At 51.6% G+C, this 25,170-nt stretch overlaps 12 protein-coding genes across 12 annotated transcripts; 6 read left to right on the top strand and 6 right to left on the bottom strand.

Moving 5' to 3' along the window:
- Positions 1-381: 381 nt before the first annotated feature.
- AUEXF2481DRAFT_4048 (uncharacterized protein) lies at positions 382-4,596 on the top strand (the record flags this gene model as incomplete). The annotated part of the gene is made up of 2 exons (XM_013489378.1): positions 382-622; positions 692-4,596. 2 exons carry the CDS (start codon positions 382-384, stop codon positions 4,594-4,596), a joined length of 4,146 nt encoding a protein of 1,381 aa, XP_013344832.1.
- A 453-nt stretch (positions 4,597-5,049) lies between these two features.
- Positions 5,050-7,164, bottom strand: AUEXF2481DRAFT_38831 (uncharacterized protein). Its single transcript, XM_013489527.1, has 5 exons — positions 6,630-7,164; positions 6,237-6,578; positions 5,827-6,184; positions 5,474-5,778; positions 5,050-5,420 (listed from the first exon to the last, which is right to left on the bottom strand). The coding sequence occupies exons 1-5, from the start codon at positions 7,003-7,005 to the stop codon at positions 5,377-5,379; spliced, it is 1,425 nt and encodes a 474-aa protein (XP_013344981.1). The 5' UTR covers positions 7,006-7,164; the 3' UTR covers positions 5,050-5,376.
- Positions 7,165-7,576: 412 nt separating this feature from the next.
- On the bottom strand, positions 7,577-8,410 carry AUEXF2481DRAFT_46671 (uncharacterized protein; the record flags this gene model as incomplete). The annotated part of the gene is made up of 1 exon (XM_013489567.1): positions 7,577-8,410. The coding sequence occupies one exon, from the start codon at positions 8,408-8,410 to the stop codon at positions 7,577-7,579; it is 834 nt and encodes a 277-aa protein (XP_013345021.1).
- Positions 8,411-8,719: 309 nt separating this feature from the next.
- Positions 8,720-10,618, bottom strand: AUEXF2481DRAFT_38829 (uncharacterized protein). The gene is made up of 3 exons (XM_013489526.1): positions 10,347-10,618; positions 9,895-10,298; positions 8,720-9,847 (listed from the first exon to the last, which is right to left on the bottom strand). Exons 1-3 carry the CDS (start codon positions 10,417-10,419, stop codon positions 9,050-9,052), a joined length of 1,275 nt encoding a protein of 424 aa, XP_013344980.1. The 5' UTR covers positions 10,420-10,618; the 3' UTR covers positions 8,720-9,049.
- Positions 10,619-11,393: 775 nt separating this feature from the next.
- AUEXF2481DRAFT_38828 (uncharacterized protein) lies at positions 11,394-12,464 on the top strand. Its single transcript, XM_013489525.1, has one exon. The coding sequence runs from the start codon at positions 11,713-11,715 to the stop codon at positions 12,403-12,405; it is 693 nt and encodes a 230-aa protein (XP_013344979.1). The 5' UTR covers positions 11,394-11,712; the 3' UTR covers positions 12,406-12,464.
- A 330-nt stretch (positions 12,465-12,794) lies between these two features.
- On the top strand, positions 12,795-13,462 carry AUEXF2481DRAFT_4043 (uncharacterized protein; the record flags this gene model as incomplete). Its single annotated transcript, XM_013489377.1, has 6 exons — positions 12,795-12,814; positions 12,865-12,898; positions 12,957-13,056; positions 13,112-13,180; positions 13,239-13,374; positions 13,426-13,462. The coding sequence occupies 6 exons, from the start codon at positions 12,795-12,797 to the stop codon at positions 13,460-13,462; spliced, it is 396 nt and encodes a 131-aa protein (XP_013344831.1).
- Positions 13,463-13,918: 456 nt separating this feature from the next.
- AUEXF2481DRAFT_28499 (uncharacterized protein) lies at positions 13,919-14,848 on the top strand (the record flags this gene model as incomplete). The annotated part of the gene is made up of 4 exons (XM_013489455.1): positions 13,919-13,997; positions 14,066-14,106; positions 14,173-14,433; positions 14,486-14,848. The coding sequence occupies 4 exons, from the start codon at positions 13,919-13,921 to the stop codon at positions 14,846-14,848; spliced, it is 744 nt and encodes a 247-aa protein (XP_013344909.1).
- Positions 14,849-15,184: 336 nt separating this feature from the next.
- On the bottom strand, positions 15,185-16,389 carry AUEXF2481DRAFT_4041 (uncharacterized protein; the record flags this gene model as incomplete). The annotated part of the gene is made up of 4 exons (XM_013489376.1): positions 15,185-15,575; positions 15,627-15,685; positions 15,739-15,802; positions 16,349-16,389. The coding sequence occupies 4 exons, from the start codon at positions 16,387-16,389 to the stop codon at positions 15,185-15,187; spliced, it is 555 nt and encodes a 184-aa protein (XP_013344830.1).
- A 390-nt stretch (positions 16,390-16,779) lies between these two features.
- Positions 16,780-18,254, bottom strand: AUEXF2481DRAFT_64605 (uncharacterized protein; the record flags this gene model as incomplete). Its single annotated transcript, XM_013489606.1, has 2 exons — positions 16,780-17,781; positions 17,853-18,254. 2 exons carry the CDS (start codon positions 18,252-18,254, stop codon positions 16,780-16,782), a joined length of 1,404 nt encoding a protein of 467 aa, XP_013345060.1.
- Positions 18,255-20,979: 2,725 nt separating this feature from the next.
- Positions 20,980-22,197, top strand: AUEXF2481DRAFT_4039 (uncharacterized protein; the record flags this gene model as incomplete). Its single annotated transcript, XM_013489375.1, has 2 exons — positions 20,980-21,143; positions 21,195-22,197. 2 exons carry the CDS (start codon positions 20,980-20,982, stop codon positions 22,195-22,197), a joined length of 1,167 nt encoding a protein of 388 aa, XP_013344829.1.
- Positions 22,198-22,420: 223 nt separating this feature from the next.
- On the bottom strand, positions 22,421-23,404 carry AUEXF2481DRAFT_4038 (uncharacterized protein; the record flags this gene model as incomplete). The annotated part of the gene is made up of 3 exons (XM_013489374.1): positions 22,421-22,734; positions 22,789-23,047; positions 23,105-23,404. 3 exons carry the CDS (start codon positions 23,402-23,404, stop codon positions 22,421-22,423), a joined length of 873 nt encoding a protein of 290 aa, XP_013344828.1.
- Positions 23,405-23,727: 323 nt separating this feature from the next.
- AUEXF2481DRAFT_38820 (uncharacterized protein) lies at positions 23,728-25,144 on the top strand. Its single transcript, XM_013489524.1, has one exon. It carries the CDS (start codon positions 23,907-23,909, stop codon positions 25,035-25,037), a length of 1,131 nt encoding a protein of 376 aa, XP_013344978.1. The 5' UTR covers positions 23,728-23,906; the 3' UTR covers positions 25,038-25,144.
- The last annotated feature ends 26 nt before the right edge of the window (positions 25,145-25,170 follow it).

Raw genomic sequence — 25,170 nt, 5'->3', positions numbered from 1 at the left:
TGAATGCCAGAGAATCTTTTGAAGCAGCATTTTGGGGTCGTTGTTCGCAAGTAATGTGAAGCGATTTCACGGAGAGAAGGTAGGAGAGTGCAGACAAGTTTCGGAGCTATGGCAAGGGAAGTTGTCCGTGTCCAAGCTCTAGGCGCGTAACTGGGAGCTTCGAAACCATTAGCCAGGTCATCTGAAACCCTGCATGTCAATGGTGGAGCGTGTGGAAGAAGTACAAAGAGCTAATCTCAGGCTTGTTATGAATTGATTAATGCTTCGACAGCGCTCTCCCAGTGGCAAGTTGAAAAGAGAGTGTCGAGGTCGGGTCGTTCTTGCAAAGAGGTACGCTAACTGAGGGCGAAGGTTCGCGCTGGCTCCAACGGCGACGCAGGGATGGCGTATGACCTAGGGAATGCATATATGCCTCCCCCACGTGGCTATACAATTCAGAGAGCACAATCACCAGCAGTCCAGGTAGCAGATCAACGAGGTTATACCGCCATAGCCTCAGCGCACAACAACTATCTCGAGCAAGAGCATGGCACACAGGCCGTCTCGATAGCAGACAAGCCAGCACAAAGGAGCCGAGGGAGGACAGGCAGAACGGGAAGAGAAGAGTCAGCATTGCAGGCAGGTAAGACAGCACATGACCCCGCCGTAGCACCGCACCTCATAGAGTTATAGACTGACGCACGGCACACAGCACCTCGCAGACGTCTGCTCGACCAGCCTTCGCCTGGAGAGAATCCAATGGCTCAGGACAACGCCTTTCCCGTTTTTCCCACGAAGCGCTCTGTTGCTGCTGCTACCGCTGCCCCTTCCCAACCTACGCGCCCACCACGAGAGGATCCCAGACCGCCACGAGACGCCTCTAGACCACCACGAGAGGATCCTAGACCACCCCGAGACGCCTCTAGACCGCCGCAAGATGTCTACACTCAATTCGCGAGACCACCACGGGAGGCCTCTAGACCACCACATGATGCCTCTACCCAACCCATGAGGCCACCACGGGACGCCTCTAGACCGCGCAATGCCCAACCTACCAACAACCCCAATCTGAACCCCATCAGACCACCCGATCATCTTTACTCATCCGCCAACTCGACTCAAAGACCTTCAACAGCCGACGCGCCACGCCCTCCACCACACTCGCGCGCTCAGGGCCTTCCGAACCCTCTGCCACACTTTCGTTCCCAAGACTCGGTCCATCCTCTTCCGCAACCCTCGTCCCAGTCGCATCATCAACCTCAGACTCGTCCGCAAGAGCCGCTCCACTCCCACTATCCACCGCAGTCGCGTCCACAAGACCCTTCGCAGCCGTACCATGAAGCCCAGTCCCGTCAACAAGACCAAAGATCTGTCAGGCAGCACGCTCGTCCAGACCCTCGAGACCAGCGCGATCCATATCGCAGTCCTCCGCAGCAGGCCCAGCCACAACTTGCTCCACTACCCACTTTCAGTCCGCCCTACTCTACCTCGTCTCGCCCGTCGACGAGCGACTCTGCCAATGCTCGTGAACGGCCCTTCCTGCCACCTCTCGACACTCAAGTCGTTGGCGATCCCCGTACTCTGGAGTCTCCCCTGCTAAGCAGCGTGACCGCACGCCATCGACCAGCCATCGTTCCCATGACCCACGCTCCCTACGAAGCACGCATATCGCAAGCAGCTCACCTCTCCAACGCCTCTGCCTATCAGGACGACCTCGCTCACCCTCAACAGCCTTGGAACCATCCCTCCGACAAGCACGAGAGCTTAGCTGGCCTCTACGATGACTACTATCAGGACCCACCGCGGCCCATGAATCGGGAGGATGAGATAGAAGCCGCCATGCCCGACTTCGACACGTCTTCTGCACACAAGCGTCAGCCCACCATCGACGAACATCTCGCCAGCGTGCGTTTGAACAATCCTGTCAACCATCCACAATCTCGCTCTGGCTATCAAACTGCCTCCAGCAAGCTGAACTCTGCCAAATCTCAACCAGATCTGCGTCAACGGACTCCCGTTCAGGACGAGGCGAGCGCTTTTGACTTCGGCTTCCAAGGCCAGCAATTTACTCAGTCGCCCGAGCCCCATCATCCCACCCGTCTACCGCAGCATCCTGCACAAAATCTGTACCACAATACACAACCACATCGAGAGCAGCAGCGAGCCCGAGATCCAGAAAATCAATTCTCTGTTCCGACCAGGCACCCTCAACCCCCGCAGCACGACTACACATATCGCGAACAACATCCTGCGCCTACGCGTAACCAGCCGCAACCTCCACAGCATGACTACGGATACAATGGCCAACTTTCTATGCCCGAGCCGCAGATTGACCGTCACCACAATCAAGGCTATGATGTACGTGCAGATCACTCAGGAAGACCACTGAGAGGGTACGATCAGAGCTACAGCAATCAGAACCATATGATGCCTCCGCCAGACCAACAACGAAGCCAGAGCTATGATGAGCCTAGTCCTGGGCTACCGAGACCAATTCAGCAGCAAAGGGCCTTCACCTCTGATGACCAAGCTCCCTATCACGGACAGCCGTCCAACGGCCGGCCTCCTATACAACAGGGTAGATCCATGCCAAATCACGCTATGCAACGCGGACCCATACCAAATGCAAACATGTCCAACCCAGACTCCAGCGAATACATGCCTCGGGGACCACCCGGACGGGGTCCCATGCCACACAATCCAGGCTCAATGGGCGTAATGCCTCCAGGGTCTTTGCCGAATGGCCAAGCTCGCCGTGGTCCGCCCGTGAGACCCCCGCCCCCGGGTTCAATGCCTCCGAGTTCCTTGCCTCCTGGTCCTATGCCACCCGGCTCAATGCCTCACAGTGCAATGCATTCTGGCCCTATGCATCCTGTGGCCATGGATGTCAGATCTCAGTCTAGAGGTCCACAATCTAGAAGACTAATGCCTGGGCCCCATGATCACAGAAATGGGATGCCAGCGGACGCTAGATTCCCTCCGCAGCGCCAGACTTCCGGTGACAGGGCTCCAAGTGCGCCCGCAGCTGCAAACGGGTTTGTCCCTCCTCTTTCCAGACAAGCCGAGCATGGCTACGGACTCGACAATACAATGGGTGGAAGGGCACCCAACCCACGCTTTGCTGTGGATGAAAGGTCGCCAAGTGCACCCGCGATCCAAAGTGGCTTTGCTCCGCCGATGTCGACTGATCGTCCATTTGGCGCACCTCTTACTACACAACGGTCAGCTGCTCAAACGATGCCGGGCGCACCGCAGTATAGTCGTAACCAGAACATCAATCCCGACGCACTTCCGAGCCACCCGGTGCCTGTGCGGCCTGGTCTGCAGAACGAGTCATCGGCACAGCCGCCCAAGCCTATACCCGTGCGCAACTATGCCAACAATGTGGATGCGTCCTCAAGCAGTAGGCCTCAATCACAGCCCAACTCTCATACGGAAGACGTCATCGTCGATTCTGGACCAGTGACAAAGAGCGAAATTGACATCTTGCGCTCAAAGGCTGATGCGAATCCCAATGACATGAAGACCTCGATGATTTTGGTTAAGAAACTGGTCGAAGCTTCGACTGTGCTAGCCTCCGAGAACGGCCGTCTGGACGCAAAGTCAGCCGCGAAGAACAGCGAACGCTATGTGCTTGAGGCCCACAAGCGTGTCAAGAAGCTTGTTGCTGCCAACTACCCAGAAGCAATGTTCTATCTCGCAGACTGCCACGGGTCTGGAGATCTCGGCCTCGAGCCTGACCCGAAGCAGGCCTTCTCGCTCTACCAAGGCGCGGCGAAGGCTGGGCATGGAGCTGCAGCCTACCGAACGGCCATGTGCTGTGAAATGGGAGCTGAAGAAGGAGGTGGAACCAAGCGGGACTATCACAAAGCTGTGCAGTGGTACCAACGTGCTGCCCAACTTCAGGACGTAGCTGCGATGTACAAGATGGGTATGATATTACTCAGAGGCTTGCTTGGCCAGCAAAGGAACGTAGGACAATCAGTGGTATACTTGAAACGAGCTGCTGATAACGCCGATACCAATAACCCTCATGCCATTCATGAACTTGCTCGTCTTCATGAAGAAGGCAATCCCGATCCCGCTATTAGCGCAGCTGTGAAGCCGGATGAGAAGTATGCACAAAAGATGTACATGCAAGCAGCCAAGATGGGATACAAGCAGTCGCAATTCAGACTTGGTCAAGCCTTCGAGTATGGATCGTTGGGTCTACCGGTCGATTCGCGAAACTCCATCGCATGGTATTCAAAGGCTGCCGCTCAGGGTGAGCATAACTCCGAATTGGCACTCTCTGGCTGGTATCTCACCGGTGCAGAAGGTATTCTGAATCAATCAGATACAGAAGCATATCTCTGGGCACGCAAAGCCGCCATGAGTGAGCCTCCGCTTGCAAAGGCCATGTATGCTTTGGGCTACTACATCGAGAACGGCATCGGCTGTCCTGCCAGTCTCGAGGAAGGCAGGAGATGGTACACGAGAGCCGCATCGTACAAGTTTCCAAAGGCGGTTGAGAGACTCGAGGAGATCCGCAAAGGCAAAGTGGCCAGACCGCAGCCTAACCAAGGCCTGACTAGAAGCAACCAAAAGAGAGATGAAGCCGAATGTATCGTCATGTGATGGTCACTTGAATTGCCAAAGACTCTGGAGTTGTTTAGTTTATCGAGTCATACATATGATACCCTTTTATTTTTCAATCGATACCCTGTTGGAATTTCCCAATGTGATAATTGACCTGTGACACCAATCTCGACACCACCAACAACGACAACAACGACAACAACGACGACAACGACAACAACGACGACAACGACAACAACGACGACAACGACAACAACGACAACAACGACAACAACGACGACAACGACAACAACGACAACACCTACATCAACGACAACAACGACGACAACGACAACAACGACAACAACGACAACAACGACAACAACGACGACAACGACAACACATACATCAACGACAATAACGACAGCAGCTACATCAACAACATCAACAACATCAACAACATCAACAACAACAACAACAACATACATCAACAACACCCCCCCTTCCACGAGCAAAAAAAAAACCAGAACTTAATCAGGAGAAACATCTTTGAAACCAAAGTCATAATTGCGACCAACCAACGCTGTGAGTCGACCCCACAGCCCCCGGATTCTATTTATGCTAGACTTTGGAGAGGTCTTTTGACGAGTGGTGCCTGTGAGCCACAGGACCTTCGCTCTGACTGGGAGGTACAGCTGAAGGTGACCTCTTCGGTAAGACATGCCCAACACTGCCTTCTCTCATCGCCAGCACACCCGATTCATCTTTCTCGCCTAGCTTTATTATATGACACTCGAGGTGAAGTGTAGATGCTTGACTACTCGAATCTTCACATGACTTTCATACTGAGATAGTTTGCCCAAGCTTCATGTAGTTCCAGCATACTAGCCATATGGATTAGCATAATCACGATGCTGACGTTGAGGGGCTTACTCACTAGAATTTCCAAGATCACTGCCAAAGTAGCTACGCATGAGGTCTTCTCCCGAGGAAGTTTTGGTCGAATCAAAGACAACCGCCTGCTTACCGACGGCGAGGGCCATCACATTTGGAAACTTCGAGAGCTCTTTGTAGGTAGGTGATTGACCATATCGATGCTTCAGAAGGTCCTGATGAATATTGATGGCACAGTAGTGACCCATGTGCATGGCGCCACCGCAACGTCTTATCCCAGACCAGGATGCAATATCACCGGCGGCAAAGTGACTTACAGCGTTTGGCACATCACCGTTGAACCTTAGCCTGACTTCGAGTTAGCAGTATCCACAGTAATGAGATCAATACCCATACGAAGCATCAATTTTGACATGACCGTCTTTGTCCAGAGCTCCAGTCGGAAGGTAACTCGAGGTAGGCACACTCTTTGATATGGCTCTGATGACATGGCCAGCCATAATATGCTGTTCATTAGCTAGGGTAAGGTTACAGGAGATACTGCCATCATGGCCCTCCGTGATAGCAGTCCCAGTCACTCTTTGACCCATGATGACCTCTACACCACTCTCTTCCAATAGTTCGAGGCTGCGAGCCTTGAACTCGTCTGGTAGAGGCTCTGCAGATAAGAGTTGGTCCCGTGAGTGGACGAGAGTGACCTTTTGCCAAGGTTCCATCAGCTTGATTTCGCTGGCCATTTCAATGCCCACAGCCCCTGGAGAGCAAAGTCAACTTTGTGCTGTGGTTTGACGTCAAGATTTACTTACCTCCACCGATGACGACTACGCCCTCTTTAGCATTCCTGATAGCTTCGATATGTGTCTTGGCCTCTACGAGAAATTGGTCTCGATCAAGCGCTTGTGGTACCACAGGAAACGTCCGTCGTAGGCCTGAAGCAACTACAAGATAGTCGTACTGTTTTTGGAATTGTTGTTTCGTATCTGTGCCCAGTATTGAGGCAAACTTATTCTCGCAGTCAATGGCCGAGACACTGCCCTGTAAGAAATGTACGTTGGGCAACTGTAACGCGGGAATGTCTGTAAACTTTGTCCAGCTCCTGGAAGCAGCGTCGTTCGAGGCAAACGCCAAGGGATTCCCGATCAAGTGGTCTAAGTTCCTGGTCAGGACAGCTTGTGATGTTCGTCTAGCGTAACACTTACAGTACCCATCGCGCTCATCGACGATTGTGATATCGACAGGCATCTTGGTCTTGATAGAGGCTTCGTCTTCTGATGTTGAAGAGAATCTAGGCTGTTTACCATTGCAAAGATCAATGAGGTTGACAGTTGCTGCAAGCCCAGAGTAAGAGCCACCGATGACTAGGACCTTTGGGGTAGCCTTGAGGGTGTCGGGATCTTTGTTAGATGACATAGCTGCGAGTGACCGGAAGTTTAGAGACGAGGGAGAAGACGAAGCAGAAGGGAAGAGTATGTTGCGAAATGGGGATCCCACAACCGCCGACCACGGAGCCTTGGTATTCTTACAAATGCTGTGTAGAAGACAACTGGGTCTCAGGAATCCTCGCGCAATACTCATGTTGGTGGAGCATCGACACGTTTATGGTGCCGACATCTGGACATTTATCCCTGATTACCAAATAGGTGGTCTGATTCTTCCTCCAGCTAGCGCCGATTCGGCGACGTAGACAGACTGGGACGACGCCCTGTGAGGGAGAGACAGCACCGATGACAGTATGAGAGCATGCAGATCAGTTTCGCGCTAAACCGTTAGCGCCAAAATGACCCGAGCGGCTTATCTGATTGATAACCCGGCTTGCATTTCTCATCTGAATCAAATGGAGTTCATGTATCTGGCTGGACCAGACGAGGTTAGGAGTGTTATGCACAACCATGCCAACGAAGAAGGGCATGTGGCCAGGTAACAGCCATCGACTCGCAGCTCCTGTAGGATAACAGTCCTGTCCTATACCTGATTCCGATTGCACAAACATTGTATGCTGAGGTATTTGATCAAATGAGCACGCTACTCGAAAGAATCGATGGCGACACTAGGATTTACACGAGATCGTAGTGAGTCATTCAAGAACGTTCGCTAGGTCGATATTGAGAGTTGTCGGACGCAAAGCCAGCAAGTGCTCATCTCCTGTTTATTCTGGATAGTACATCTTCCTCGTTACACCTCCGTCCACAACAATCTCCTCACCAGTAATAAACTCGGACTCAGCAAGGAATTTGACTGTCTTGTAGATGTCCTCAACCTTTCCGACGCGACCAGCGGGGTGCCATGAGTGATCCTGGTCAGTCATGCCATCTTCCCATCGAGTTCCATCATCATCGGCCGCTTTATTCTCGTCTTCAACGTTGATCCAGCCCGGTATAATCGCGTTGACTCGAATGTTATGTCTGTGTCCCAGACTGATTGACATGCTCTGCGTGAGGCCAAGAAGCCCACCTTTGGCTGCACTGTAGCCTTCGTGATTCTCTTCTGCCTGCTTCGCACGAGTAGAAGATATATTGATGATGCATCCAGCACCCAGCTTTGCGCTGTCGCTTTTGAGCATAGGTACGCAAAGCCTCGAAAGCATGAATGGCGCAGTGAGTCCGACAGCTATCTTGCTATCCCATTCGTCCATGATCTCGTCGGAATCGAGGTCATCCCCCATGCCCTTGTCGTTTTTCCAGATGTGCGAAGTAGCGAAAGCATTATTGACGAGAACATGCAACCTGCCATCGAAGAACTCGCTGACTTCGTGGATAACGCTTTTGATCTCTTCGCGGATTTCCAGATTGACCACCTTGCCTTTGAAAGAGCTGTTGTCAGAACCTGCCGATTCTGTCCAAGTTGACGCAAGCGAAAGAGTGTTCTGTAATTCGCTCTCGTTATTGTCCAACAGGAATACCCGGTTGCCTGGTTGTCGAAGAAGATTTCGTGTCAGTCCCCGTCCAATACCTCTTCCCGCTCCGGTAATTAGATAATTCATGGGTAAAGAGAGAGATGATATGCTTGGTATGAGCTTGATGATGGGAGATGAGGTAGGTCGATACGAGGTTTGCTGAAATTTAGGTACCTTACTGTCACAAGAATTGGCTTCATGTGCTTTCATGTTGGATCGCGACATCTGATGACGTAATGCTCTCAGGAACAGGCATAGATCATCGTTGATGGACACATGAGTGCCAACAGCAGATGTTGTGTAAGCGGCAAGCTTGCAGCGACGGCATCATGCCGGAGTTGCATCACGACTCACAATGATGTGGATCTTGGTTGGAGGGCGGAAAAACATTTCTGTGCGCCCTGTTCATCGTCTTGCTATTCGCTACGATTCTTGAAAGATTATGAGCTCGGGTATGATACCCGTCTAGTCATCACGCCATGCTTCTGGCATATTAAATGCCGATTCGTATCCCAAATACACCACCAGTACTCCTGTGTACGCCGTCGCCATGCTCATGGTGGTATAGAAAATCACAGATTGCCAGCCTTCAAAGTGCCCACGCTATGCATCATTGAGAGCCACGAAAGAAAAGAAAAAGAGGATGCCAGGGCGTCTTGTTCATGTACCCGCATGACCATCCCTGCATCCGGTACCGAGAGGTCATTATTTAGAAGAGCCTGTCGTTCAGATGAAGAGGGTGCGGAAGCCAGATTCGATAGGTGGGGTGTTGACCATGCCTTTGCTGCGGAGCTTCATGCCGGACGTGTTTGGGCTCTCAGGGCGGTCTTTACCGGCCGCTGCTTGCTCTCGTTCCTTGCGTGCTGCTTTCTGAGCCTGCTTCTTGATGTCCTTTTTATCCCGAGCAGGCTGTCGTTGATGAGCCTTGGCTGGAACAGGTGCCGGTGAAGATGCCCTTTGTGCGTTGAACTTCAGTCTGATTGTGGGCCTTGGACGTGTGTCGGAGCTCTTTTCGCCGTCCTTCTTTTCGGGCAGTGATTTCACGGACTCAGAAGCTTCCGACTTGATGGACTCTTGCGATCCGTTGTGAGTTTCGAACTTGGCCCGCATCTCATCCGCGTTGGCTTCCCGAGACTGTTGTCGTGATGAGGGTCTGCGGTCTCGTTTTTTGTTGGGCCCATCCTTGCCGGGGTACTCTTCGTCGCTGTCAGGTTCACGCTCGACACTAGAACTCTCTTGTGCAGACGAAAGGCTGCCGTTCTCTTCAGCACCCATCAGCTTGTCGACAGCAGCGTCTATGTTGCCTTTGCATTCTTCGAGCGTGCGTTTTATTGTAGGCTTGTCAGCGAGGAAGGGCAGTGACGATAGAACGACATCCACCATCCAAGGGAGCACGTGAGGTGTCTGGGCAAGCTTCTCTTTCTGCTTCTGCTCTTCATCGGGCGACAAAGCTTTGACAGTGACTTTCGGGGGGCCATGGTGAGGGCCATCGAGATTACGGATGGATGAGTAATGCTCCCAGGCCTATACGAATCAGCACATGCATACACTGGCCATTGTTCAAGACCAACATGGTAGGCAATATGAGCCACGTCTCGCTCTCCATCATCACCCGAACCCGAGATCATGTAGGCAAAGTCTCGCTGGTAGATCTTGACATCGACGTTGTAGGCCGAGCTGAAGGCCGATATCTCCATGTTGTCACCATATGTGCCGCCTTTTGCCATTCTCTCCAAGTGATTCTGGAAGGTATGGTCGATATCTGCCTCGGAGGGTGCAGCAGCAACGGCGGAGAAGGAACCGACATTCTTTCTCTTGGGATTCCTCCTCGTGCCACCGCCGGGTTGGGCGTCTATAAATTGTTTGTAATAATCGGCATGGTCTCGCATGTATCCAATGACTCTGGAGCGTATGGCTTGGTGCTCTTTTTGGTGTCCGTACAATTGATCACTGAGGGCGTGGAACAGACAATTTCCTGGCTACATTAGTGGGTGAAGGCAAAGAATATGGAAAGACTCCATACCATCACCGAGTATGTTGGCAGCATACAAGCCAAGGCTGTTCAAGAGTGGAAATTCTTCTTGACTGCCGCCCATTGTGCTGTAAGGGAGGGTTTATCAGCGAACCAAAATCAACAACACAGCAGACAGGCATGGGTGCGAATTGAACAGCAAAATTAGAAGGACATGACAGGTGAAAGTGTAGGACACGCTCGACGGTCAGGAGTTGCCAGTGAAGAACAAGGAGCAGAATTGGAAAGCTGGAGCGTGTCTTGGCATCATCACTGAAAAGACGCCGCCTGATGATGAGCGCATGGACTGGCAAAACTTACGGCTCTTTGTGGTTTGTTTTGTCGCTTATTGCCGTGACCTAACCCCGTGCCTCATTTGCAGCAACTTCCCTCCTTCTGTGTGACGGCCGTTATCTGATCTTGAGAGCTCGTCTGATTGGCGTGCTCATCGGCGGGCAAGAGCACAAGTTTGTCGTGGCCGATCACGGCTTGCGGCCGGCGAAGAGATACGGAAATGCGGGGCGGAAAACTGGTATGGGTGGTCCAAGTAAGCGGAAACGACGAGTGAGATTGTGGATATAAGTGCGTGTTGCCCTGAGGTGCTGTGATTTTGTCGTTCCGAGATTCCTTCCATCGTCTTCACTGCGTGTGACAGAATTACCACGTGAAGTAGGCAGCAGCCAACTATCAACTAATCACTTGATCAGCTACAGTGTTCGGACGATGGCACCTCAACATAAAGTAGTCGTGCTAGGGTCAGTCCTCACGCTCGGCTCAAAAGACTCACCCGGCTGACTTACACATAGAGCTGGAGTCTCGGGCCTGACTGCGGCTTACCTACTGTCTAAGAACAAGGACTACAGCATTACCGTTGCAGCGAAACATATGCCAGGAGACTACGACATCGAATACGCATCACCGTGGGCTGGAGCGAATTATCTACCGTATGTCTAGATTATCCTGACTTGAGACCGCGTCGATGTGTGAGCTTCTCTATGCACATTCTGTACTGATCGCGAAAGTGTTGGCAAGGAAGGAACGCCGTCTCAAGAATATGAAAGAAGCACTTGGCCTGAGTTAGCAAGGCTCGCCGAGAAGCACCCCGAAGCTGGCATTCACTTTCAAGGTACCCTAGCTTGCTAACAAGATCGCTAGCTGAGAATCTGTTGACAGTGGTGTGTAGATACTTTCATCTATCGCCGAGAGAAAGACAAGGGCCCTGTCAGTGAGTGGTTTGCGGAGCTTATACGCGAAGATGCATGGTTTAGCAAAGTGGTCCCTAATGTATGCCATCTGCCACAACACATCCTGACGACAAATCACTGATGACCCGGCTCTACAGTTCAAGGTCCTCAGTCAAGAGGAACTGCCTGAGGGCATGGATGGCGGTACATCGTTTACATCCGTCTGCATCAACACAGCCATCTATCTTCCTTGGCTAGTCTCGCAGTGCCTCAAGAATGGTGTCAACTTCAGACGAGGCGTCGTAAAGCATATTGCAGACGCCACACTACTGCATCATTCTGGAGAGAAGGCCGACTTGGTGGTAAACTGTACCGGCCTATTTTCCCTCTTCATGGAAGGTGTGCAAGACAAGAACATGTATCCAGCTCGCGGACAGATCGTACTCGTTCGAAACGATCCGGGAATCATGGCCACTACTTCAGGAACAGATGACGGTGATGATGAAGCTGTCTACATCATGCACCGCGCAGCTGGTGGTGGCTGTATCTTAGGAGGTTGCTTGCAAGCGGACAAATGGGACTCGGCAGTAGACCCAAACCTAGCTGTTCGAATCATGAAGCGTGCAATCGCTCTGACACCTGGTCTAGTTTCCGAAGGCAAGGGCATCGAGGCCTTGGATGTGATCAGGCACGGTGTAGGTCTGCGACCAATGCGTAAAGGCGGCATCAGAACCGAGAGAGAAGTGGTCAAAGGTCCGGACGGCAATGCTATCAAAGTCGTTCACAGCATTGGTCATGGTGGATATGGGTATCAAACGTCATGGGGTTGTGCCGCTGCCGTGGCCAAGCTTGTTGATGAGTCCGTGGCCGAAAAGGCTCGTTTGTAGACAGACCAGTAGTCCTCAAAGGATTGTTTGCAATATCAAAGGCAGATCAGTGCATCGCTGTGACTTGACTCGTTTGCATGTAAGGGATCAACAGAGGTGCCCGACAAGTAGATTAGAAAGTAGATGAGATGCGGGCACCTGTGGTGTTGCAATAATCTCATAGACTGAAGCGCGGAAGAGCCCCGAACTTCAACACTGTCCCGCAACGAAAGCGTGGCTGAGGAACGGCAGTGACGACTGTGGAGCTCGCTTGGCAGCAGGCCCCAGCCCCAGCCCTCGAGCTCCATTGACAGCACAGCTTCGAGGTTGCCATTTATTCTTTGTCTTCGCTCGCACAACTGCTTCAACGTGTTCACGCCGCGCCTCCTCCACCTTCCAATACCGCCGTCATGGACTTCTCTGACATATTGTGGGTGGAATGCCTTGCTCCTTCCTGGAATCATCAACTGACACAAGCAGCCGCATCGTCAACCTGGCAACTGGAGCCTTGATGGTACGTTCGCAATCACACAAGAGACAGGAGGCGCTACTAATTGCGACCCCGAAAACAGGTCTTTGGAGGCATCAGTCAGTTCTGGCCCGACGTTAGCGTTCGAGGCACCATTTGCGCCATCTACATTATCCTCTTTGGTCTCGCCAATGCTCTTCTTGGTTCGCCGGATCCTTCTCGACCATACGGACAGCGTAGATCTAACCCGCTGTGCAGAGTTCCAGATCCCTCCTCAGATTGCCAGATATGCATCATTCATGTTCTCCTTCATTGGACGCGGCGTTTGTACGAGTTCCCCTCATGATGGAGTCGAGATAGACACAGGCTGACAAGGATTGGACAGTCTACGTATTCATCGGAGCTCTCTGCTTCACTGGTCACTGGACCAAGTACATTATCGGCGGTATCATCATACTCGTTGGTGTCGCCTACATCGCGCTCGAATACGTACCCAGCATTGAGCCCCCGGCCAACATGAGGTAAGACTTCCAAAGCAATTTCACATGGCAAAGGTGCTTACACGACAACAGGGATGCCGACGCAGGCTGGGGCGCTGAACAGGTGTAATGATGACTCGGTGGATGTCACGAAAGCCGGCAGGATAAAGAGACGTTGGGACACAGAAGATTGCTGAGATTGGGCACGACAGCTGATGTGTATATACGCGATGGACGAGCGAGCGAGACGGCTTCCCTGTCAATTGACAACGCCGCAGAGGTCATTGGGAGAAGATGCGCGTAAACGCGACGGAGAGGGTGCCATGTAAGAAATGGTCGAAGCAAAAGCAGCCAAACCATGCACAAAGCACAAGGATGGTTAACACATGTCGAAAGTCTGATGGTATTTTATAAATACCGGTAGTGCCAAGACTCGAGTACAGCGCGGCGTCACTTTTCCAACGCATCGAGGGAGCGAGCAATAGTAAAAGGTGCACGACGGTACATCAATTTACACGAATCACTATTTCACTCCAACCAAGATAGCAATCGCGTCGCTCCAAGATCGTCAACACGCTGCGACAAGATGAGACTCACGGCCGAGCTTGTGCACAACTCGCTCTCATACCTCAATCCGCTCAAGGAGCGCGAACTTGACCTGCGAGGTACTACCATCCCTTGTCAAGAAGACCGATACTACACTTGAACTAGCTGATTCATAGGCATGTAAAAGGTCACAAAATCCCTGCTCTGGAGAACCTAGGTCTGGTCACGGTATGTACACGCGCGCGCGCGAAGTCTGCCATACAAAGTACCATGCTGATGCCCTTGTGCCGCCAGAACGAAGATGCCATCGACTTTACCGACAACGACATTCCTGCTCTCGCAAACTTCCCCAAGAACCACAGACTGAAGGCTCTATACCTTGGCCGAAACCGCATCGCCGCCATCTCGTCCGGCCTGCACAACTCTATTCCAAACCTCGACACTCTGGTCTTGACGCAGAATTCTCTATCCGAGCTGGGCGACCTTGAGCCATTGGCAGAACTGAAGAAGTTGACACATCTGACCCTGCTGGACAACCCTGTCGCCTCTAGAGAGGTTCGTGACCAAGCCCATCATGTCAACATCTCCTAACTGACGCGCCACACAGAACTACCGGTACTGGCTCATCGCGAGATGTCCATCCGTCCGATTCCTCGATTTTCAGAAGGTCAAGGATGCCGAGCGCAGTAAAGCTGCTGAGCTGTTTGGTACAGTCGTAGAGCCCACCGATCTTGCCCAGAAGATTCTCTCTGCACGTTCTTCAAGATCCATCAACTCCAATTCTTTGACAGCCAACGCGAACGCTTCCGACAAGATTTCCCGTGTCAAGTTGACCGACAAGGAAAGAAAGCGCATCGAGGACTTGATCCGGAACGCGAAGACTCTGGCCGAGATCACTCGTCTGGAGAAGGCTCTCAACGAAGGCAGAATACCTGCGGGAGTCCTCGACGATGCCATGGACACTTCATGAAACATGACACTGGGATATTTTTATAATCGCCGACATTCGAAATGAAGCCAGGCGATCACCACACAAATAGCTGATGCACGCACTGCACAGACCGAGCATATCACTTCAAAGCTATTGCACACGGTCAAAAATGCCGAGAACTGGAGTGCAAGAGGGAATTTTGGCATAAATATGGACGATAAAAGTACAACTTCCGTTGGTTGTTGTCAGAGTTTTGCAAAGTCTGCTTGCTCTTCCCCTTCGTAATCTAGAACCTGTATCTGATAGTATACAGCTCTCTTGCCACTGCGCACCCAACATCCACTCCCTTCGTACTGTGCTGTTGTCTGTTACACTCTACTTTGTGCGTTGGAAGCTTCTGATGGCGTCTTCGTCTTCCTCACAGCCTGCGATGGCTGTATCGGTGCTTGCCTGTCCGGTGAAGCTGCTGCTGGTCTCATGACCGCCGATGCCATGAAGAAGCAATTCCTTCATCTCGTGGGTACCTTGGGCATCTTCAGTTCCGAGCGGCTGCACCGTCGAGGTACTGCCATTGGCGAGTGAAGAGTACCCGGAATTCTTTTGTCCGTCACCAGACATTGCGGTGGTAGTGGCCGACCTAAGCGAGTTGCTGAGTGCTCTGGTGTGAGCCCTGGCTCGGTCCAGCCGAGCAGTCGAGGTGGTTGCGTTTCCGTCAGTATGGAGAGGAAACGTGACAGGAACTGGGCGACTGTTGATCATGGTTTGCCTGTTTGACGGTCGTCAGTCTACTTGTCTTTGCTTGGAAGGACGCACTGACTCCTGCTCCGTCAGGCCAGCGAGCTCCACATTGATGCGTCTAAACTCATATGGATCACCCTACAGCACAAAGCGGTCAGCCAATGCAAGGTAAACGACAACGCCGAACTTACGATCATAAGAGCAGGACGCTCTTCCTCGCCGCAGCAGAGGAAGGCTTTGATCTTCTTCCACATGCTGTTGATTGTGTTCGCTCGTCGTGCTCGTTCGTTGTGCGTCGAAGAGCGAGAGAGTGAGGTCGAACGACACGAGATGTTTGTAAGCAGACGCAAAGCCAGCGTTTACGAGAACGCCGAGAATTTGTCTCTAGTAGTCTAAAGATCGAAGACCGAATGTGAGCCTTTCGTGGACACAAGACCAGACGAGTCGTCGATGCAAGCAAGACCGTTCCGGACGTGACAAAGAAGCACCTAGGTAATTTGAGCAGGACTTAGACGGAACAAAGACACGCCAAAGATGAAACGAAGAGCAAAAGTACAGCAGAGCATGAAACCACAGTCCAATAACGATGAAGAAACGACACGCTGTGTGTAAGTGTTCACGTGAAAACATATGAAAGAAAGTCGAAGGTGGCCAGGTAGCATGACATTCTCATGAACGGGCATTATCAGCGGGCCTGTAACTCAGCTGCACATGGAAGATTGCAGAAGATTGCGTTGACCTGACGAGCTCGCCAGATACTCGATAATTGGCAGATATGGAGGCCAGATGGGTCCCACTTACCTTGCTTGAGCCAATCTTTCACTGATACAGCCATCAGCCATGATGGTTGGCACATTCTTTCTTCTTGTCCCGAGACAACCTTGCCGAACAATGTCTCTGGAATGCTTCGGCATGCCGAGGAATGTCGGACTTCTGCCCGACCCTGGTATTACCATAGAATCTTATATACAAAAGCCATACAAAGCTCCAAAGCTCCATGGTGGACAGGCTGGGCAAGATGAGATTGCTTCGAGTTCGTGCGGGGCTTGGGCCTCAAGCTGGTCTCCAGAGAGGGATGTTGTCTCATGCCAGGGTCTTTGTGCTACTCGAATGTGAATTCATTGCATCCCTTCTCACGCCTTTCACCAGACTTTTACATGAAGCTTCACATGGCTGTTGCTTCAGAGGTGCATATATCATATGCCACGATCCACGTGAAATTGTGCATTCATCTATTTCGGGTAGTTCTTGATGTGGTAACTCTTTAGTCTCGAGAACTGATCAAAGCCGAATTTCGACAAAGTCTGCCCCTTGCCAGAATCTTTCCAGCCAACCCAAGCAAGATCGGGGGCGGGATAATCGCATCTGTTGACGAAGACGGTTCCAGCCTCGACTTCGTCGGCAAGTTCGTATCCCTTGTTGGTCTCCTTTGTCCAGATACTAGCAGTCAGACCAAACTGACAGTCATTCATCCACTTGATGGCCTCGGCATCGTCCTTGACTTTCATGACGGGAATGACAGGGCCAAATGTCTCCTCGGTCATGACATCCATCTTGTGGGAGACATTTGTCAGCAATACAGGGGCGACATAGTTGCCGTCAGTTGGCGGCGATTCAAAGGACGAGTTCTTGGGGGTTACGTCTTGGGCACCCTTTGAGACAGCATCCTTGACATGGGCACGAATGGTCTCGGCGGAACGCTTGGACACGACGGGTCCAACATGGGTCGACTTGTCGAAGGGGTCTCCCAGCTTATAGTTGGCGAGGACTTTCTGGACCTCCTTTACGAAGTCATCGTGAACCTTCTCGTCAACGTAGACACGCTCGATGCTGCAGCAGCTCTGGCCGGAGTTGAAGACAGCACCATCCACAATCTCCTCTGCGGCCCAAGCTAAATCGACGTCGGATCTAATGTATGCAGGGTCCTTTCCACCGAGCTCGAGACCAACACGAGAGTCGACTCTTTCACTTGCTGCCTTCTGTACAGCAAGACCTCCAGCGACCGAGCCGGTGAAACAAACAAGCTGGATGTGAGGGTTCTTGACCAGCCTCTCGATCTTTTGGAAATCTCCACAGTGGAAGAACTGCATGACATCCTTAGGAAGACCAGCTTCGTTGAAGGCGGAAACGACTTGTTCAGCAATGGTGGGAGTCTGTGGTGAAGGCTTGATGATTACGCTGTTGCCGGAGAGTAGAGCAGGGACAATCGAGTTGACAAGTGTAAGGTAGGGGTACTAGCACAGGCAACAAAGGTTAGTACGGAGCCGTATCTCAATACTTGAGGAAGAGCTGGGCAAAGACTCACGTTCCAAGGGAACAGTACGAGGACAGGACCGAGGGGGACCTTGCGGATGAAGCGGTTGAAGCCTTCCTGAGGCTCGCCTGGAGTGTCTGACAGGGCATCTTCGGCAATCTTGATCAGGTACTCGCCACGGGCGACAGCAGTCTTTACTTCGACGGCAGTGTATGCTATTGGGCGACCCATCTGCTCAGTGATCTCCTTTGCAAGCTCATCCTGCTTGGATGTGATGATTTCCAAGGCCTTCTTGACATATTTCTTGCGTTCGTCCAGCGATGTCTTCTTGTACGTCTTGAAAGCTTCTGCTGATTTGCTGGCCAAGTCGCTGAGCTCAGAGTCGCTGAGGCCCTTGCGCTCAATGATGCCCTTGTTGGTGATGGGTGAGATTGTCGTGATTGTTTCGGCCATGATTGTGTGTTGCACAGGATGAAGAGAGATGTGTACCTTGAAGAAAGAGGACAAGTCAATTATTGTAGCCCACTCCGTTGTCGCTGACTCTACCTCGCCTCTTATCGCCTTATCGCAGCTGATTGCGGGGCCCTGCGTCATCTTTCACCACTGACACCGAGCTGTTGCTCCTTGCTTGAGGCGCCTCTTCTCGTTTTTGACCTGCTCTTGTGTCATATTACTACGAGCATACCAGCAGTGGTAGTCAAGCACTGTTTATCGCCGCCGTCTAGTCTAATCTCGTGAGCACGTCTACGGCCGGACGAGCTCACCTGCGAGGATGCAAGGGCTTGCATCCTCGCAAAGACATGGACAAGATCTCTTTTGGATCATTTCATCCTGCACGAGACGACAGTGTCATTCAAACTATGCTGGATACTGATACGTTCTACGTCTCTCACTCTGCCCACGCGTCGCGATTTCGCAATCGTTCTGCAAGACAGCCTGAGAGCCTTACAAGAGGGTTCAACCTACTGTACCATCAGCTGAGCACACTAACTCCGCCTCGCAGTCCCTCAAGATTCTACCACTCTTGCCCGCCCAGGTATCTGGTAAATTATCACTACGCTCAAGTTTCCACTCGGAGCATCTGACGTCTTGACCTGGATGCCGCGAGCAACATGTCACGGGCGACACTTGCATACATATAGCAAAGGCATTCTTTTGAGCCTCAGACGCTGAGCTAGAATCGTCCGTCCAATGTGGTCGGACATAAACAAGTCGTTCTTTCCAGTCTGTCGGTCAAGCTAATTCGAAGAAGAGTGAGAATGATCAGGGGCCTATGCCAATCCTCACTCCTTCCAGCAAGTATATATCAAGAGTTCAAGTAGCGAAGCCTCAAACGATTGGCAGTCAGTGACGAGCTGAGGGTGCGAGAGTGTCTGCTCTTGTCTTGAAGATGTTCACTGGCCATTCTCCCGACGCTCGCGCTAAGCTAGATAATTTGTCTCACAAACATCCTGTTGGACTAATTTGAGCACACAAAGGCACAAGACCAAGGACGACCAGCAGCAGTGTTCAGCCATGTCGACTCCCGAGACTAAGCCTTTGACTGTCGATCCGTGCTCTGAAAGTATGACAGCAATGTAAGTCTTCGGACGTTTCCATGTCATGGGCAGCGGAGTCTAATCTACAGCTCTGAGCCCGAACATGACTGAGGGTCTACGCTTGTCAGAAGGACTCTCAAGCATTCATGAATTCCTTCTTCCCACCTAGAAGTCGTTCACGTCTGGTCGAGTGATCTTACACAGCGCCGGTCACCCGTGAGAGTCTCGCCGGCGCACATCATCACTGAGCCGCTTATGTACATCTGCACAATATGATCACTCAGCAGACAGGTGGCGGCCTTGCTGTTGGTACAGCGCAATCACACATAGCCACCTCAATAATCTTGTAATACTCGGCAATCAACGAGAGCAATGTGTCCAATTTGTAGCCGAATTCATCATTTGCCGTTGCATGAGCAAGAAGACGTGAACGTTACAACGAGAACCACGAGAGCTCGTCTGCAAGCTAGTCGCATGCGGTTAGCTGGATTTCAGGTCACTGGGTCTCGCGGCCCGCGTACCTGACATTTGGCCTTGCGAGTGGAAAACGTGGAAAATTGCCGGTAATGAACACTTCTACCAGTCCTCATCCTTCTTCAGATTCGATACTTCAGAGCACATAGCTTAGATGAGACTTCGGCGGCTTGATTGGTTCGAGACTCGGTGCTGGCGAGTTCTTAACATCCTCAATCATGAGCATTGTGAGCTTGGATGGGAGAAACAATATGACACTGTGACTCGCAGTGAGGAGATTTGTATTGATTCTGCCTCTCTGCCTGCTGCGGAATCCGTGTAGGTGCATCAAGCGACTCAACCAAAGTTAAGGACGTTGGTTTGATGAGACCAGATCCCAGAAATAGTCAAAATTGCTATCAGGGCATATCCTCTGACCAAGACTATTGCAATAGCACCCACTGCAGTCTGATATGCAGTATGGACTCTGGTTCGTGAGTCCGACTCCAAGCACGGCGAGCTCATGATGGCGGACAAAGTCGCCGACGTGCAGAGCAGTAGACCGGGGAACTTCGAGATTCGAATGAAGCAGACCATAGCGGAACGAGTCCGCCGGTTATGTGATACTGGAACGGATATTCGGGTAAGATCGATTTTGCGAACGAGCATGTGCAGCAAGGCACGATGTAGACATTCAGAGCAACATTGGTTCAGAGCCTTATCTGTGGAGCCAGCAGGAGAGGTATCGATCACATATCGATAGACTCGACATTCTGACAGAGGAAGCACCCTGAGGCCTGGGAACGTTGAAAGAGAGTTGCATGGCGTGCGCGACGCTAGGATTCTCGTGGCGAATCCATGCGGCCACGGCTTATGGACCCTTGAATATTTATCTATCTCGACCAGTCATCGTCGTCCTTCTGCACATTTACTCCCTATCCAACCCCATGGCACCAACATTATCACATGCGACATTGCTCGCTACGCGTGCGTGTCTACGACAGCAAGTGACCGGGCCACTATGTCGCGCATACACGAACAGCACAGCAGGGCGTATTCTTGGAGAATCACTTCCTCGGCGAGCACTGAGGGGTTCTTCGGGGACACTCTCATTAAAATGCTCGAGAGACAGCACGTCTTATGGCCCATCTCTCGCGCCATTCTCTTTCTCACGATCCGCATCAGACATGTCCGTTCATAGAACCAAGTACGCCGCGGTAGTTTGTGGCGGCGGACCTGCAGGAATCACGGTGCTCGGAAACCTTTTAGAGAGGAAGGTCGGCCCAGTGCTCTGGATAGACGATCTTTTTGAGGCCGGCCGAGTGAACAAATCATACAGAGAGGTGCCGTCGTGAGTGAGATCTGATTTGCATAAACAGCTTTATCTTACTAACTGAATCAGAAACACCAAGGTCAAACTATTTGTGGACTTTGCAGAGGCCGTATCACCATTTCAAAAGATTCTGAAAGATACACCATCACCCCATGCGGTCGACTATCTTCGAGGGCTTCCCCAAGATACGGGATGCGATCTCGGCTATGCCGCAGACATGTGTCTCCTCCTTACTGAAGGCTTGAAGAAAGCACCTGGTGTTGAAGCCCGTCAGGGCAGGGTCATCGATGCTACTCTGAGCGAAACCAACGATTGGGTAGTCAACATCAAGCTCTCGAACGATGAGACGAGCAGGGCAATCTCATCGAGGATCATCCTCTGTACTGGCTCTTCCCCAACGAACCAATCACTCCCGGTTGATATACCAGAGCTCTCCCCCTTGGAACTGGACCACGCGCTGAGTCCAACTTTGCTGGCAAAAGACTTACCAAAGGAGCCTACTACTGTCGCTGTCATTGGAGCATCGCACAGTGCCGTCCTAGTCCTTATCAATCTATACAAACTCGCTTCATCAACTCACCCCGATCTGCGCATCAAATGGTTCACAAGGCACCCTCTCCGATATGCTGAATTTATGGAAGGGTGGATCAAGCGAGACAACACCGGGCTCAAGGGCGCTGCCGCAGCTTGGGCAAAGGAGAACTTGGAACCCGAAAAGTTCGAATCATCTCCCGTCAGCAATTTCATCACAAAGGTGGCTTACGAAAAAGACAACGAGAACGAGACATACGAGAAACACCTTTCTGGTTGCAATCGCTATGTGCAAGCCATTGGCTACACTAGAGACCCTTTGCCGGGACTCAAAGATGCTCGTGGCTCCGATATAACGTACAACTACCAACCTGACACTGGGTCATTCAAGAATGTGGAAGGCAAACCGATTCCTGGTCTCTTTGGTGCCGGTATCGCTTGGCCAGAGAAAGTCACCGACCCCGAGGGCAGCGTAGAATGGGCTGTAGGCTTCTGGAAGTTTATGCGTTACGCAAAGAGAGTCGTTCCTGACTGGAACTAGATGTTCGAACGTTGACCAGACCTTCTCATCATATTGGTTGGCTTTCGAGAAGTGAGCGAGGCGTCATCACATTTTCCGCGTGCAGTTAATACCCATCATAATGGAGTAACATGCTTAATGCTGTTTATGTCTCAGGGTCCGTCGTAGAGCTCATGATGAGCTATCACCAATGTGCTGATAATCCCATTGCCCATGCTGAATATCAAGGCTAGTCGAACAGCGCCTAGGCCTTCTTCTTCCTGCTTTCTATACTTCTGTCGCCACCACCCTGTCGTTTCTTCTTCTCGGCGTACTCATCAGCCTTGAATTGGAAGATGCTACCATCGAAGATCCTGCGCACATCGTCCTTGCGCATGATACCATCCTCGGGCCAAAGCAAGAGATAGGTTGCGAGCCACTCGAAGAATGACGCACTCCAGCCGAAAAAGTCCATGGCCATTCTTTGACCTTTGTGCATTCTGACCAGGTCGTAGGCATCAAGGCCACCTTTGTTGCCACGGTCGTACTTTGAGAACATGTCTTCGAAGTTCTGAGGTCCTGCAGTGCATGATTAGCGAAGCTCTTGGACTAAGTTGGTCCATAAAAGCTTACTGAATCTGCCTTCGTTGTCAAAGCTCATCGAGTCGCTGCCATGCTTGTCCTTGTGGAGATTCGAGATGTGTATACGGAAGAAAGGGTCAGGTATCCAAGAGGGGGATGTTGGGTACGAGAGATTGACGTTGATCAGAAACATGGCGATCAGGCACAATATAGGGTTCCAGCCCCATGCGCGACAGCCCCTATAGGTGTCAAGCGGCCAGATGATGCCATCTTGATCTCTGTCCCAGTAAACCACATGCTGCTGTACGACCTTGATGATTGTCAGAAAATTCGAACATTTTCAGATGTCCACGGGACAAAGCCTTACTGTTTGGTGTTTGTGGTCTTGAGCCCAGTTGTCTTGAGAAGTTCCATTCGGGCTCTCATTAGAGGCAGCAATGTTCACCCGCGCAGTTCCGGGATCCTGTAGACTGTCGCCATCTTTAGGATAGTACGGCATCCGTTCCACCGTCACGGGGACTTCCTTGATGGCGATACTGTATTGCTTGCCAGGAGGGAAACTGCTGCTTTGACCTTTGAGAAGCGAAAGGAGCTCATTCGAATGTCCGGCGACTGTCAAATCACCATTTTTCCGATCAGGAGCACCGAGTTCTATGATGGAAGGCATGATCGCGCTTTGATGATTTAGGCGATAGGCAGAGGTAGGAAGATGAGATGCAAAATGAAGATATATATCGATATCCTAAAACTGCTGACCTACCTTACCTTACCAAACAAAACGCAGTTGTTGAGCAGGCCTGACGTACTTTTTGCTCGTTGTGCTGCTTGTGACGTGATTGAGATTAGCATGTGAAAATGGGTTGTCTCACTAAGTGCGTGCTTGCAATGGTTGACACAGACATAGCAATTCTTTTTCTTCGTACAATCACTCGGAATGGTCGGAGCTGCCATTCTGGCATTCTACAGATGCGAAGTCTCGCTCAAGTAAGGACATGACAGAAGTGACTTGACTCTTGAGTGCGTACCTGATGATCTTTGCACGGACGAAACCTTGCATGTGATGAAGGTCCAAGCCGGCGTTAAGCCGCGTGATCGGCCGGTCGGCTGGCGGTTGGAGAAAAAAGTGCCAGACAGATGCCCAGACCGTCACAAAGCAAGAGACACGAAGAATGGCTCAAGTCGATGTCGCAAAGTTGTCGAGCAACTGGAAAAGATTACAACAGACGCTCAAGCCGAAACCCAAGTCTGATGACACCAATCCGAGCGTGAAGCGCAAGAGAACAACCGAGTCTCAAGACGAAAAGTTCAAGAAATTCCAGGGCACGTCGAATGGAAGCAAGAGGGTAAGGACTGAGCCGAGCAAGCCGTCCTCCGTGCAAAGAAAGGTCAAGATGGGTGGAGCTCCTTCGAAATCAATCAATTCAGCACCGCGGACTGGATCGAATGCCGAAGCTACATTTGTCGCCGAAGAAGTCGCTTCGACTCGCACCTCCACCGACTCTCTTGTCAACCAGGGACTTCACCCAACGAACAAGCCCGGAAAGTTCCTGGCCATCGATTGTGAGATGGTCGGTACTGGTCCGCTCGACGACAATGTTCTCGCCCGCGTCTCGATAGTCAACTTCCATGGCGAACAGATCTACGACAGTTTTGTTCAGCCCGTACCGGGCGTCGAGGTCACCGATTACCGCACTTTTGTCAGTGGTATCCGACCTCATCACCTGAAGCCAGATGTTGCTCGCCCCTTCTCGGAAGTACAAAAAGAGGTCGCAGCGCTGTTGGAGGGCAAGATTTTGATTGGACACGCACTGAAGAACGATCTGGATGTGCTACTGCTTTCACACCCGAAGAGAGACATTCGCGACACTGCGCGACATGCGACGTTCCGTAAGATGTCAATGGGACGAGCACCTGCACTGCGAAAACTGGCAAAGGAGTTCCTCGGCATGGACATCCAAGGCGGCGAGCACAGTTCGGTCGAGGATGCACGAGCAACCATGATGCTCTTCAAGCTCGAGAAGGAGGCATTCGAGAAGGAAGTCAAGCAAAAGTACGGAGCGGCCATCAGAAGGGAGGAGAAGTTGAAGCAGCAGGCCGAGGATAAGAAGGCAAGAAAAGACGAGGAAAGACAGGCAAAGGAGAATGCGGGCGCTTCTGACTCGGACTCAGACGAGGGCGAGTCCGACAACGAAGACGAGGAGCAGCTGGACGATGAGGGCAACGTGATTGCACCGACCGTCAAGAAGAGCAAAAAGGCGAAGAAGAACAAGAAGCGCAAGAAGAGAACCAAGCGCGCATAGAATTAAAGCTAGCATAGATACCCCAATTCTCGAGCATAAGGCCACTTTGGCAATACCTAGGTAAACATGTTGTGTGTTCACATGTCAAAAAGTGTACCTGCGCCAAGCTTTGAAGGGCTAAACAGGACCCAGA

The sequence above is a fragment of the Aureobasidium subglaciale genome (genome assembly GCF_000721755.1).
Source record: "Aureobasidium subglaciale EXF-2481 unplaced genomic scaffold scaffold_7, whole genome shotgun sequence".
NCBI classification, from domain to species: domain Eukaryota; kingdom Fungi; phylum Ascomycota; class Dothideomycetes; order Dothideales; family Saccotheciaceae; genus Aureobasidium; species Aureobasidium subglaciale.
This window is presented reverse-complemented; position numbering and strand designations above follow the sequence as displayed.

Excerpts from the sequence above, each read along its gene's own strand:
- AUEXF2481DRAFT_38831 (XM_013489527.1), bottom strand. The coding sequence starts at position 7,005 with ATGAGTATTGCGCGAGGATTCCTGAGACCCAGTTGTCTTCTACACAGC. Across the intron at positions 6,579-6,629 it reads CGATGAGCGCGATGGGTACT|ACCACTTGATCGGGAATCCC; the intron begins GTAAGTGTTACG and ends CCAGGAACTTAG. Across the intron at positions 5,421-5,473 it reads CAGTGATCTTGGAAATTCTA|TATGCTGGAACTACATGAAG; the intron begins GTGAGTAAGCCC and ends CCATATGGCTAG.
- AUEXF2481DRAFT_38820 (XM_013489524.1), top strand. The coding sequence starts at position 23,907 with ATGGCTCAAGTCGATGTCGCAAAGTTGTCGAGCAACTGGAAAAGATTA.
- AUEXF2481DRAFT_38829 (XM_013489526.1), bottom strand. The coding sequence starts at position 10,419 with ATGGGCGGCAGTCAAGAAGAATTTCCACTCTTGAACAGCCTTGGCTTG. Across the intron at positions 10,299-10,346 it reads TGCCAACATACTCGGTGATG|GAAATTGTCTGTTCCACGCC; the intron begins GTATGGAGTCTT and ends TAATGTAGCCAG. Across the intron at positions 9,848-9,894 it reads TGGCTCATATTGCCTACCAT|GCCTGGGAGCATTACTCATC; the intron begins GTTGGTCTTGAA and ends TGATTCGTATAG.
- AUEXF2481DRAFT_38828 (XM_013489525.1), top strand. The coding sequence starts at position 11,713 with ATGGATGGCGGTACATCGTTTACATCCGTCTGCATCAACACAGCCATC.